The sequence below is a fragment of the Ostrea edulis genome, chromosome 4 (genome assembly GCF_947568905.1).
Source record: "Ostrea edulis chromosome 4, xbOstEdul1.1, whole genome shotgun sequence".
Lineage (NCBI taxonomy): Eukaryota > Metazoa > Mollusca > Bivalvia > Ostreida > Ostreidae > Ostrea > Ostrea edulis.
In genome coordinates this window covers 8,178,204-8,192,282 of record NC_079167.1, presented here as the reverse complement: position 1 = coordinate 8,192,282, position 14,079 = coordinate 8,178,204, and the positions used below count along the sequence as shown (strand labels likewise).

The 14,079-nt window shown below is 34.4% G+C and overlaps 1 protein-coding gene across 3 annotated transcripts in view; it reads left to right on the top strand.

The window, feature by feature from the left end:
* LOC125672405 (piwi-like protein 1) overlaps positions 1–13,539 on the top strand; it is a 77,084-nt gene extending 63,545 nt beyond the window's left edge. For all 3 annotated transcript variants that reach the window (XM_056161827.1, XM_056161829.1, XM_056161828.1), the window contains exons 20-21: positions 5,119–5,296; positions 9,902–13,539. In XM_056161827.1, coding sequence (XP_056017802.1) covers positions 5,119–5,296; positions 9,902–9,988 — 265 coding nt within the window. In that variant the 3' untranslated portion in view covers positions 9,989–13,539. The remainder of the gene's footprint in view (positions 1–5,118; positions 5,297–9,901) is intronic.
* Positions 13,540–14,079: the final 540 nt, after the last annotated feature.

Genomic DNA, 14,079 nt, shown 5'->3' with positions numbered 1-14,079 from the left:
GGTCATGTCCACATGACCTTTTGCTTGGAATATTCATGAGAACTATCAGCCAGTCAGATTGCGCCATACAGACAATGATGGCTATTTAGGCAGTTCCCAGCAATTTGTAAACAAATTGTAGTAATCACTTTCCCATGATGTTTATTGCACACTATAAAATTGTATATTCTCACATAAGGAATTTTAAACTTTCGCAATAATGCCTAATCTATTCCGTCCTTACAAACAACAAAACGTACGAGATGAAATACACCCAAATCAAAATAATTGTGAATTGCGATTTATGTATGAATAGGGATGGGTACGATTTGAATAGTTTTCAAATTAGTTTACTTAATTAACGCGAGGAATATAGCGCCAGTCAACGTTGCATTGTGACTTCGCATCTAACTGTGATGTGTTTTCTTTCAAACCAAACAATCGCAGCCGTTTTCCTTGAATTGTAAACACCGACGGTTTCAAAGCCGACGCGCTGATTGGCTGACATAAAGTTCATCTGAAGGTGACCCCTAATCAGGTTATGTCAGATCTTCTTACTTAGAGTATACAGCGCAGATCTAAGAAGTCTGATTTTAATCAGATTGACATCTCCCCCGATCAAGAAGCGGACAAGTCATTCATTTAAGATCTGTTGATAGAAAACACAGACTCTTAATGTTGTAAAACATAATGAAAAAATTGTCTTTCTGTAAGCAAACTATTCATGTGAAAAGTTTGTTTACAGAGAAAAAGTCAAGCCCCTGTGATCAAAAAGTAGCACCACTAGCCTGGAAAAAATTAGAGCAGGCATATACAAATAAATATATGACTTCATATGAGAAGTGTGATCAAAATAAGTTAATGGGGTCATCGCCGGATTGATCGCCTGATTGTCTGTTTCACTAACTGATCGTAGTTCGTAAACTATTGACATAAATGTGAAAATAGCATGTACATATATGGCCGTTTCACTAAAAGTTATGACTATGGTAGTACATGTATTTACCTGACATTACATGTAATCTGCATTTGCACATGAATAATGTGCAGTCCGCGCCCGAATTTAAATTAAATTAAATCTTATTAAGGTAACCCCATACTTGCATTATTATCTGATCAAAGTATAGAAGGTGTATTTATTTCCGTTTATTAGAGTTCAAACTGATAAATAATTATCAAATAAAATACATATGTCATACACTTTTTAATATGCGAGATACACATACATGTAAGCGGAATCATATATCAACGTCAGAAAATTGAAATTTCCTTAAACAGCATTACCAAAATTTCACATAAACTGGTTATAACGATATAATACCATTCATAACAATTTCATGAAATCGTTTCTTTTCAAAATATACAAAATTTCTGTGAAAATAAAGGGAATCTATCGCTTAATGGACTAAATAAAGAAATCTTTGGAAACAGAGTTATAGAGTTATTGCCCTTGGATTCCATATTTTAAAACATTGATTAGGGGTGAGATCAAAAGATCGATATCGGATAAAAACCTATATTCAAATAGTTAGGAGGAGGGGGATAAAATCTCCTGTAAGTTTATCTGACATCGATTACACTTCAGTGGAAATAATTGAATGATCATTTAATAGTTTTAATGTACACTTTCATTTGTGAATAAACAGTAAAAAAGGTATACAGAGTGTTATTTATAAGCGAATTTTTTTTTCTTGTTATTGAATTAATTTCAACATTCATCATATTTAGTTTTAAAGAAGGGGAGAGGGGTGTGTGTGTCTTGGTAAAAACTTAATTTAGTTTATCGTCTGACATTGAACTTTTGATCTCGCCCCTTATTCATATATATAAACTTAAGATTCTTTAAATATTTCATGTTTAACAAAATTTCTTACAATAGCCATTCGAAAAAACTTGCAACAAAATTTATGTTCCTGTTATGCATAAATCTAAATAAATCAAGGATTTTGCAAATTTTTATGACATCATAGGAGGGTGGAAATACTTTAATTGTAGTTATCTCTCTTTGCTAGCACACATTAAGCCAAAATAGATATAAAGGCATTGAATTTAACGTTCGTACATTTTCATGGTTAAGAACAAAAGAAAGGAGGGGGGTGGGTGGGGAATGTTGCTATATGTATGTGTCTGCCACTGTCAGTGATCATAAACTGAATGTTTTAGTTACTGACTATGTTTTAAATTCATTCATTTTTTTTTAATATCCTATTTTACCTTTACGCAGAAAATTCCCTGTTGCCATAGCAATTAAATATTCTAGACAAAGTTTTTCGTTAAGACAATCTTAGTTGAGATTTGCTTAAGTTCGTTTTGTGATGCATTTTTAAGTTAACAATCTTAGTTAAGTCCAAATCTTAATTTAAGGTCAAAATTTTCACTTAACTTTAAGATGGTTTCATGATCCCGGAGCCAGGACAATTTTGCTCATTTGAGCTTTCGGATCACCCTTTTGTCTGTTTGAAATTTTGAATTTTTTTTTCCATTTTTAACCCCCCCCCCTCCTCCTCCTCCAAAACAAAGTTTGGGGTGGGGGTGTTGGTGTTATACTGGAATGAGGTCTGTCCGTCTGTAGACGCAATGGTTTCCGGGCTCTAAAACGTTTTCCTTTCCACCTACAGTCACCATATCATACATGTATAAGGATTACCCATGGGACAAAGATGTTCCCTATTGATTTTGGGGTCAAAAGGTCAAGCACACTCCTAGAGAAGAGAATACCCAAGGTTTTGTCATGCCCTTTCTTTTTTACACTTGGGAAAGAGGTAATTTATACCTATTAACAACACCCTTTGGGAGATTAGGGCTATTCCAGCAAAAAAAAAATATGGAGGAAGGGGGGATGGGTGGGAGGAGGCACTTTTAAGACAGCCACCCATGCAATTAGATTTTCCTCTGCTACCACCACCCATACAATTAGATTCTCCCTTCCCATCACCACCCATGCAAACGAAATTAAGAATTCAATACTGAAATCATCTGTATAACAAGATTTTTCTTTAGTGGTAGAGTTTAGTTTCAACAAGTTCATATTGGTCATAATGCTATGTGCATGCAACTATTTTCCAGATAAGACAGAATTTGTGGTGATTTACGTGAACAAATTACCCGAATTTAAATGAATTTTGACTACATTAATGTGAATAAATATTCAAACGTTGATATTGTAATTTGTGATCCACTCTCAAGCCAAACTAAACCTGTAATGTCATCCTAAGTGTGTTGATTTTAATCGTTAACAGAGAAGGAGAAGGTTTGCTCATACCAAAATTATTACATTACAGCAGTGATCTTGTGTTTAGCATTTGGTCTTCTAGCAGTGTTGTACATGTACGTTCAAGCCTTGGCTGTGACATAAGCCTATGATGTGTTAAAACAGGTTGTACATGGTGGTGTTTCATACACGTGTGGCACATCACAACGTTCCGAGAAAATTCGGACATTTTTTTTTAAATTTTACATGAATGCGGATATTATTATTACCTTGAAAGACCTGACATTAATTGCCAAAGCCATTGGCTGATTAAAATGTGGAAACATGTTTTGGTGGGCTTATGGCTGCAACTTCTTTGTTAACTCATATATAATTTTCTTCTCGTTCCCTTCCAAGTTCGCTAAAAATATCACTTAATAGATCATATCTGGAGATGGTGTTACTTCTAATCATGTCACTCCAACAGAAAACATTTGTTTTCATTTATTATTGTTGTCATTTCTACACAAACTGAAACATTTACTTTGAATAGAGTTATCTGCCTATTTATCAATTTATTTTCGTACGTAATGTAGGATAGCTCCGCTTTTCTTATTCCTCTTCTTTTGTAATAAAAGAAATGCAACATGATTCACAATCTCTAATGTCTTCATTTTAATCATAATTCACTAGCACCCATTTTTTTTTAACCTAGAAGACAACCACCCATACAAATACATTTTCCCAACTCACCACTACCCATACAAATATATTTTTCCAAATCACCACCACCCATCCAAAAAAAATATTGTCCGTCATCTGTCTGTAAACTTTTTACATTTTCGACTTCTCCAGAACCACTGGGCCAATTTCAAAAAGAGACAATCACAAAAATAGGGTGGGGTCATTTAAAAATCTTCTTCTCAAGAACCACTGGGCCAGAAAAGCTGAAATTTACATGAAAGCTTCCTGACATAGTGCAGATTCAAGTTTGTTAAAATCATGGCCCCCGGGGGTAAGATGAGGTAACAATAGGGGATCAAAGTTTTACATACAAATATATAGGGAAAATCATTAAAATCTTCAGAAAAATCACTGGACCAGAAAAGTTTACATTCACATGAAAGCTTCCTGACATAGTCCAGATTCAATTTTGAAAAAATCATGGCCCCCGGGAGTAGGTTGGGGTCACAATAGGGATAAAAGTTTTACATGTTAATATATAGGAAAAATCTTTAAATATGAGCTAAGGTGACTCAGGTGAGCGATGTGGTCCATGGGCCTCTTGGTGTTTTTTTTTTTTATGTAAACATAAGAGATTTAGACATCATGTTGCAACAGAAGTTGAAAATGATTGGTGAGGCAAAATTGCCAAACTTGATATGCTACATTGTACAGAAATGAGGGTAGTGCTAACATTACAATAGAATTCGAGGCTGAGAATATCAATGAAGAGTTGTTTTATATGACAAGAAAGACATATTTGTTTGCAGATGATCATTGACAAGTTTTGACCATGAAATTGAAATGCAAAAAGTGATACCATTGAAATTAGAAGGGGATCACACCCTGAATATTACGCAAATGGCTTGACTTGTGGCTGATAGGGGACATTTATTGCATAGCAATTAACCAGGTTGTGATTTTTCCTCTTTTCAGAGGAAATCCTCTGATTTGCTCAATTTTCAAAATAAATGAAACACTCTGGATTTGATCGAAAGTGGCAGAAAATGATATTTTTCCAGGTAGGGTGAGGTGTTTTCCTCCCTTTTTGACCAGTTTTCCTCTGATTTCTGAGGAATTCAGTCACATCCCTGATTAATACTTAGATATTGCTATGCAATACTTAGAGAATATTGTTAAAACTTTTTTTCAAAAGCAAAATGATTTGTCTAGAGTTTTGTAAGTCATTACTAGAAATATACTACTAATCTGTTTTCATTTTGCAGGTATGATTTCTTCATTGTGTCTCAGCATGTGAGACAAGGCACTGTCTCCCCCACTCATTACATTTGTGTTCATGACAGTTTTGAGATGAAACCAGATCATCTCCAGAGATTGTCTTACAAGATGACCCATCTCTATTACAACTGGCCTGGTACAGTTAGAGTACCTGCTCCTTGTCAGGTAAGCAACAGTATTCTATAATAACATGAGCACTCAGAGGCAATAAACCTTCATCAATGCTCACCTATCTCTTGCACAAGTCAATCAGTTCTTGCAGGTCAAAAACACACAAAAGTAGATCAATAGAATATTAATATTATGTAATGCATTGCACAAAACTTATTGTTATACATCAGTACGAGAATTCTATGCAACGTGTAATCTGATTGGTCTAGACAGTCGCGTTCCAGGGATGATAAAACTTCATATCTCTCTCTCAAACATCTCCCCATCATATTTCACCCCTTGGGCAGCCTCATGCACTTTCCATAAATTTAACATCAAGGTAGATGAAGTTTATTGTGACATTACAATAAGTCTGAGTCATTGTACTTTCATAGTTCGTAAGGCACAAAATATGCAGGCCTCTGATACACATTTAAATCGCTAGGGTTTGGTTGATCCAAAAACAAGCAAGTAAATAGCATTCAAAGAGAATGGAAATGCAAAAACTGTTTATCATATCACTGTATTTCATTGTTTCTACCTTCCAATACGTTGACGGCGCTGTGTTACCAGGGCTATCTCAGCTCAATACAATGTATAGATGAGCAGACTTCAAATGCTTTATACAATGTATAGATGAGCAGACTTCAAATGCTTTTTTAGGTCACCTGAGTTTACTTATATATATTCTTAATATATATAGGGGGGGGGGGGGGGGGGGGGCATAAATTGTAAATTTCGGAATTCCTGGAGCCTTGGGATGGGACAAAAACTGTCCAAAATTGACCAATTTTCAAAAATATTCTTCTCAAGAACCACACACGTGTTAGAAAAACTAAATACATAGAGATGTAGAGCAGGAAAGTCTCTACCAAAATTGTAAATTTCATGATCCCCCGGGGTAGGGGTTCTGACTTCAGGGCGGGGCCAAACTTGGTATATAGTGTTTATGTGTAAAGCACTTAAATAACATCTTTAGTGTTATTGATATTTAGAAAGAGCAGGTAGTCGTAAATTTGATGACCCCTGGGGTAGGGGTTCTGACCCCAGGGTGAGGCCAAACTTAGTATACAGTATTTATCTTTAAGTTGCTGATACTGTATAAAATCTAAATGCATACTTAGGGATAGCAGAAAAGGACGTATAAAAGATGGTGAATTTCACAACCCAGGGTTTTTTGACTCTAGGATGGGCCAAAATTAGTCATTTTTAATGTTAATACACCTATTATATTATTTAAAGTCTCTCATCAGTGTATCACTTTTGAGGGCATTGAAGTTGTAAGAACACATCTTATTTTATACTTTTGCTGAATGTTAGAATTTAGCTTAGATATTCAGAACAGGAAATTTTTTCTAGATTTCATAGCCCTTGGGAGTAATGATAATTTTTCACTAGTACTCAGGTGACCGATTAGGCCTGTGGGCCTCTTGTAGTCTTGCTTTGTTTTGGTATTATAAACAATTTATTACATGAATGTTCAGGAGATATGAAGATTTATTCATCAGAGTAAAAATTGCTAAATTTACATGTACATTACATAGATAAATAAAAATCACATCACCAAAATTTTATCCACCAAAATTAATGGCATACCTTGTATCTCTGCCAAAGGACCGCCCCACTTTAATTGTGAGATATGACCCCCGATGATTTAGTAAAACATCAGTGTTTGAATGATGCAATTTACAATGCCCCAAGATGTTCATTAATACCTTAACTTAGAGGTTTGGCATTTTATTTTACTGAAAAGTTTGTTAACATTAAGAGCTATGCCGTCTTTGAAATAAGGTTTGTCTGTTTTTTGTTAAATCTATTGATATTCATCGAATGAACGGTCTTTAAGAGTTTGTTTACATCGAACACAAGGTTGTCCAGATTTCTTTTTCCTATTTTAAGTCTTTTGTGTAATAAAGAAAATTATATCCAAAAGGCAAGACTGGACAATCTTGTGCTAGTGATGAAATTCATAAAAATCTGCGAAAAGTGTATGTTTTCTCTCTACCTTATTTACCTGTATTGACCTCATCTTGACCTGGTGAATATTAAATCAGTTCTGTGATAATCTGTCACACTTGTGCTTGAAACACTTGTCAGGTCGCATGGTATTGTCAACTACTTGTATATATATACCAAATAGGGGTCACATACACGCACACACCTCCCCCTTTCCTATTATTACGTCCTCGTGTGGACAAAGAATACACATATTGTCATTATCTCTCTCTCTCTCTTAATGTCAGGCATACAGTCTCTATATCCGTTCATGTTATATAATTAGCGCATTGTTGTAGGACCTTCACCCAGCAGAGAATAATTGAAAGTTGTATCAATTCTGGTAGTAATTCTGTAGTTTTCAGGTAAAAGATGACCATTTAAAACTTCAGTCTTCTACCCTTATCTTCCAATATCCCAGGGGAAAAGGACTGTACACTTACAGGAGATACATCAGTATTTGATATTTACCTACCTCGATATATTGCCAACTTTCATTCAAGACCAATTTCGGCAATAAAGCTGGGGTGGCAATATAACGAATTTACAATTACGGACAATTCACTGAGCAATCAAAAGAAATTCAATACCATTAAGTTATTTGGACTCCATTCTGTATAAATATTTAAAATATCTCGAGTTTAATTCTGCAATTATTATTAATTAACTTGGCTACCTGAATACCTTGTCCAAACTGTCATACTTCACTGCACCGCTATCAAAGTACAGGTGTGATTACCGATGAGTGTTAGGTACCGTAATGGCATTATTATTAAGGGTAAACCCAGAGTTCTTGAAAAGTGTTGGTAATGTCGGATTATCCGATAATAATAGTAAATGTCTGATACAACTTAATTGTCGGTTCTGATGGCTGATAAAAGATCTAGATCAAAGTCCGTTTTTAACCGGGAAAATGGTGGCCATGTGAACCATAAAATTTTAAACCGCCATTAAACCCAGCAAGACATTCAAATGTAAACATGAGGAATCTGTTGAGGACCTACGAGGAGAAAAGAAACCGATCAAATTGTTTTAATCCGCCTGGCAAGCTCGGAGATAATTGCTTCTGTTTGATGCAGTTTTACTTAGGTGACATCATCTGCTCAAAGTCTAAGGACCAAGTATACCCAGTCCAAAGTGAGAGAAAGAGTGGTCACAACGATTGCAGAGGAAGATGAGAAAGAAGTTGAGAGGGAAAGACAGGATAGAGAGAGAAGTGAAGGGTGCTGGAGAAAAGTGGAGAAAAAGGAGTGGAGGAAGAGAGAAAAGTGGAAGTTGAGAGAGAACAGAGGGTGAGAGAGAAATACAGCAAGAAAGTGACTCAAATAGTGAAAGTGAGGAAGATTCAGAGTGTGAGTAAAAGAATGAAAGGAGAATTTATGAACAGGATGGCGAGAGCTGATATGGAGATTGAATACAATTAGTTGATGATAGATAAAATTTATAAAAACCTCAGAAGTGATGCATTTTTTTTTTCTGGACTGACAAAATTTTGTTTGGGCTGACACTATTTCTAACAGTATCAGACCAAATGTCTGACACTTCAAAAGAAATTTCAAAAACTCTGTAAACCCTATAAAATTTGACCATTTGTAAAGTAAAGTAAATTTTATTTAAAGTCGGCACTATATACATTCAACATGTCAAACACAAGCTCTGTAGAGCTTTTTAACCGACTATCACATTCAAGTATATCAAGGACAAAGACACATAGCATGCATGTACACATATACACAGACATATCACAGATTAACAAAAGAATACAAAATAAAAGAAAACTTTCATGCAAGAATATACAGATACGAAAGCATAAAACTACGAGGAAGAAATAAAATACTACAAGCAAGAGTATATGTATAAAAAGCATCATTAAATTTCAAACCAATTAGCTATGTTTGCTGTTTCAAGTAAAAGCTGTATAGTATAAGAGTTTTTGAAAATAATTTAAATATAATTAAAATAAATGATGGTAGTAAATTAATCATGTAAATATTTAAAATTTCATTGCTGATGGAATTTACTGAAAGATAAATAATAAAAGTAAAAATAGAAAAGAAAGGTCTATTGAGCCATGCAGACACACACATAAACGCTGCATAGATAAAAAGAGCAGAAGCAACATATAAAGCTATGTACAATGGACCTAAGATCTGCATGATTTACACTTACATGTGGGGCCAGACCAAGTGGAAATAAAACTTTTAAATTGATTTAAGGTGGTAAGATGCCTAGCTTCATTTGGCAAAGAGTTCCAGATCTTAGGAGCACTGTACCTAAAGGATTGCAACCCATACCTGGTTTGTGAAAATCAGTGGCATATGGCAATATGTAGGGTTGGCATTACAACTGGGGTGTTAACACAGGAGGAAATCTGTTTTCAGGCAATAAGCAGGGTGACATTAAGGAGGGAGGGGGCAATATATCAAAGGAACATTGTATAATAGAGTAGATGAATCAATTTTTCTTTGAAAAAAGAGGGAAGGTAAAAAGGGACCACAAGCTACAGCTAAAGTGAGGAGGTCCTTTGTGGTTATTTATTTAAAAAAAAAGAAAAGGACTATACGGTATGTCGAGTAAATTCTTCAGGAATCGATGTCGGATACAAGAATTTCTTCTTTATTTCAGTATGCCCACAAGCTGGCCTATCTGGTGGGACAGAATATTCACAAAGAGCCCAGTGCAGAGTTGGCAGACAGATTATTCTTTTTGTAAACTCTCAAGATTGTTAGACAAAAGGCAGCATTTAGATGGACGTTGGATCCTGAATTTCTGGATTTTGTTTTTTTTTCCGTTATGGTATCATAGCAAAGTAGCTGGTAAAGATTAACTGCAGATCAAAGTTTTAGTGTACCAAATTGCTTTTAAAACTTGTGTTTATTCATACAAACATAAAATATGTATTCAAATAACAGCCATTCAAGCACTGCCATTTACTTTTATAAAGATTAAGATAGCATCATTAGCTATTTCAAGGGAGCTTTTCTAATCAAAGTTTGTCAATCTGTTTTCTATAAACTGTTCACTTTTTCAATTTTTTTCTATCAATTTCATCAAAACTTGCCACAGCATCCTTTAGCACAGGGGATTCATGTTTCTTCAGACAAAGGGCCATGTGTTTTTCCAAGATGAGATAAGTTATTTTTAAGAGGAAAAAAAAAGTGGAGATAGGGTAAGGGTGATTAAGAACTTTTTTGAAATTCATCTCAATAATTGCATTACAAGTTGGGGTGGGGGTATGTCTTTATAGGGGGGCTCATAATTGTAATTTAATGTTTTACTCAGGAAAGCTGTAGTTCAGGTGAGCGATGTGGCCTATGAACCTCTTGTTTTAGTTATTTTCTTGTGTGTTATGATATACAAGGTTATTAAAAGGAAAACTTATGCAATACTCCTTTTAATTTATGTGTATTTTTTTTTTATTTTGTCTACAGTTTCTAAACCCTGGGACTTTTAGATAAGGGTCTTGATATTCTACATGATGTTTTTAGTGGCGATTTATATTGGGAAACATAGCTGCATCATCAAAGGATTGGCAATACTTTTGTTTTTATTTGGCATCCCATTAGTAACTAATTTCATACCATTTTAAATAAAGCTTAGAGAGATGTAAGTGTCAATTTGAAAATGCAAGCATAATCAACATCAGTTCATGATCCTGTTTGCAATAGAGTTTCATGGTTTTTTTGTGATCAATCTTGAACAGTGTATACATGTAATTTGTATGCCAAGGTAGATTTCTATATTATTACTCACTTGCCATAACTTTCAATTCATGTTTTCCAAACAGTTTTCCTATTATTATTTTCCTACTGAACTTCTCCATTTTCATCAGCTTTTCTGTTTATAACTGTGAAGTAACAAATGAGCTTTAATGTGTGTGAATGCATCATTATAAATTGTTTAAGAAAAGATGAGCATTTGAATGTTAATAAAAGTAACTGAGATATTTGTTTTCTGTTATAAATCCCAAGTTTTACTAGTCACCCCATGTTATTTTTGATCTTGCCTTAAATTGCTATAAATCATTTATCTAAATTTGCCGAAGATTGAATTTGCCCATTCAGGATGAGAGCAAAGTGAGAGAAAATAAAAAAGGAGGGAAGCAAATCTCTGTATGCAATATTGATGTTTACTGCATATACTTGAAATCCACATTTTAAATATGTACATGTAGGTATGATAAAACATTTTGTTAATACGGATACTGGTATATATATTGCAAAACGTGCTATTCAAACAAATTTTAAATTGTGTGACTTCCTGTTACATGCATGTATTGTAAATGGAAGGTACCTGGAAGATATTTGCAGTAAATTTAAAAGTACTCTTTGTTCTGGATCTTCTGCACACTTTAAAGCTATTAAACTCTTTCAACAAGATTCAGGCTTTGAAATGATAGCTTACTTCATTTCTATGGTGCAGTTAAGTATTTTACCACTTTGTATTATGAAAATATATTTTTAGAAAAATTCAGATGCATGTACTGTAGCATGCATGTTTCCCCTTCATATGATATTCAACAACAATTCCAGTGATAGGATGCAATAATTATAATTCTTCAGTAAAACTTCATAAGGAGCAATCAAGGGCAGTTACAATAGTAAATCCAGTTTAATTCAGTAACACTTTTCAGTATTTTGTACAAGTTCGTGATAGAGCCCAGGGGTTTGCCTTTGTTATGTGCAAGTGCCCTTTACATTCAACTGTTTGCATAAAGTAAATGTGTTGCTGTATATATATGAATCTTGACATTAAGCAGCGCTTTGTTATGTTATAGTTGTTGTTTACTACACACTTGAATATTGATAGTTGATATGATAGGTTGAATCTAGTCGAGAGGTCGGTCAGGAAGTGTTGCTCCTCGGTTCCCATTTACTCTATTTTAATGTGAAATCTTGTTGATGACCATGTTCATTACATTGTGGACATTAATTGCAATGCAGTTATTCATTACCAATATATAGGAGAGGGATCCTCAGACCTGGCATTATCCAGAGATGTAAATAGTTTTATGCTATAAAGTCAGAAAACTTTTTGGCATAAAACATGTTTTTTGTTTATTCTTTAAATTTAAATTGAAAGATACAAAATTGAGTCTGAGTATATGGTTTGTTTTTTTAACTTTGAAGGAATTAATGCATATCAAGGTGTGTCTTTGAAATATTTGTGATTTTTAGCTCACTTGAGCTATAAACTCAAGTGATCTTTTCTGATCTCCTGTAGTTGGTTCGTCTGTCCAGCAAACTTCACACATTTTTTACTTTTTCTCTAGAACCCATGGGCCATTTTCAGCTAAACTTGGCACAGAGCATTCTTGGGTAAAGGAGATTCAAAATTGTTCAAATGAAGGACCATGTCCCCTTCCAACAGGAGATAATCAATAAAAGATAAAAATAGGATGGGGTAATTTAACAACTGGGGTAGAAAAAATTGGGATTCAAAGTTTTACATGAATGTGGATTAAGTTTAGTTTTTGCTTTTTTTACCAAATTTTTTACCCTTGGGATCAAATTTTGCCTAATACATAAAGTGTGTGTGTGTGGGGGGGGGGGGGGGGGGGGTGTCTCTTATCGAGAACAGCAAGGCTAATTTAGTAATAATAATATTAAAGTATCCCTATGTTGAGTGGATTTAAGTTGGGTTAAGTCGTAATCCCGTAGGGCTAAAATTGTGTCAAAAATTTTCCTGTGAATAAAGAGGGTCAAAATCTTTTAAAAGAACAGCAGGGTCAAGGTGACTTGAGTGAGCATTGTGGCCCATGGACCTATTTTTTTCCCTACCTTGTATTCTTTAGAACTGTTTCATATGTATGTATAGTTTGTGTTTAATTGGGACCAGTTCACTTTGGACCAAGTTGGATTCAGAATAGTATTAACGTACAATATTTTTTCTGCTTTCTTTCATACTGTAAGTATTGGATTTCTAGCGTTCAATAAATTTCTTGTTTTTTATCTCATTTGCCTATTTTTGGTTAAAATAGGAAAAAGAAAATTTTTGGTTCAAAGGTTTTGCTATATCAATTCTAGGTGATGTATCATGAATATTTAATTCGTAACCCATATTGGATTTATTCTGAACTTGGTTTAGATTCATCTGTATAAGCATTGCAGTGTGAACTAGCCCTAAAACACATTTTTGTACTGTAACTTTAGAACTGTAATCATACTTTGTTGAAATTCATGCATACTGCATCAAGGTATAGATGCAGTTATTGTCTGCAGTTTTTTATGGACTGAAAGATGTAATAAATTTTTGAGGAGGAAGTGTTTGTATTTCTTTTGTCTTTTACCCTGTACACGTAAACTCATTTTACAGCCATTTTTAGGTCCTATTGCAATTGGTTGTCATACGTCGTTGTGTGTTAACAATTGAACATTTTTAACTTTTTGATAACTACTATTCCAATTCTTTTCAAATTTGGTATGAAGGACAATGGGGACATAAACTGTAAATTTCAGGACTCCTAGGGCCTAAGGGGTGGGACAAAAATTGACCAATTGTCAATCTTTTTTTCCCCCTACAACCATACATATGGAAGACAAACTAAATGCATGCATAGTGATGTAGAGCAGGAAGGCTTCTACCAAAATTTCATGATACCCAGGGTAGAGACTCTGACCCCAGGGTGGGGCCAAATTTAGTATATAGTGTTTATGTGTAAAACACTTTTAAATAGCATCTTGGTGCTATTAACACGAAATTGAAACTAAATGGATACATGTATTTAGAAAGAGCAGGTAGCCCCTTTACCAACATTTTCATTTGATGATCCCATGGGTATTGGGGTGGGGTCAAAATGGTCA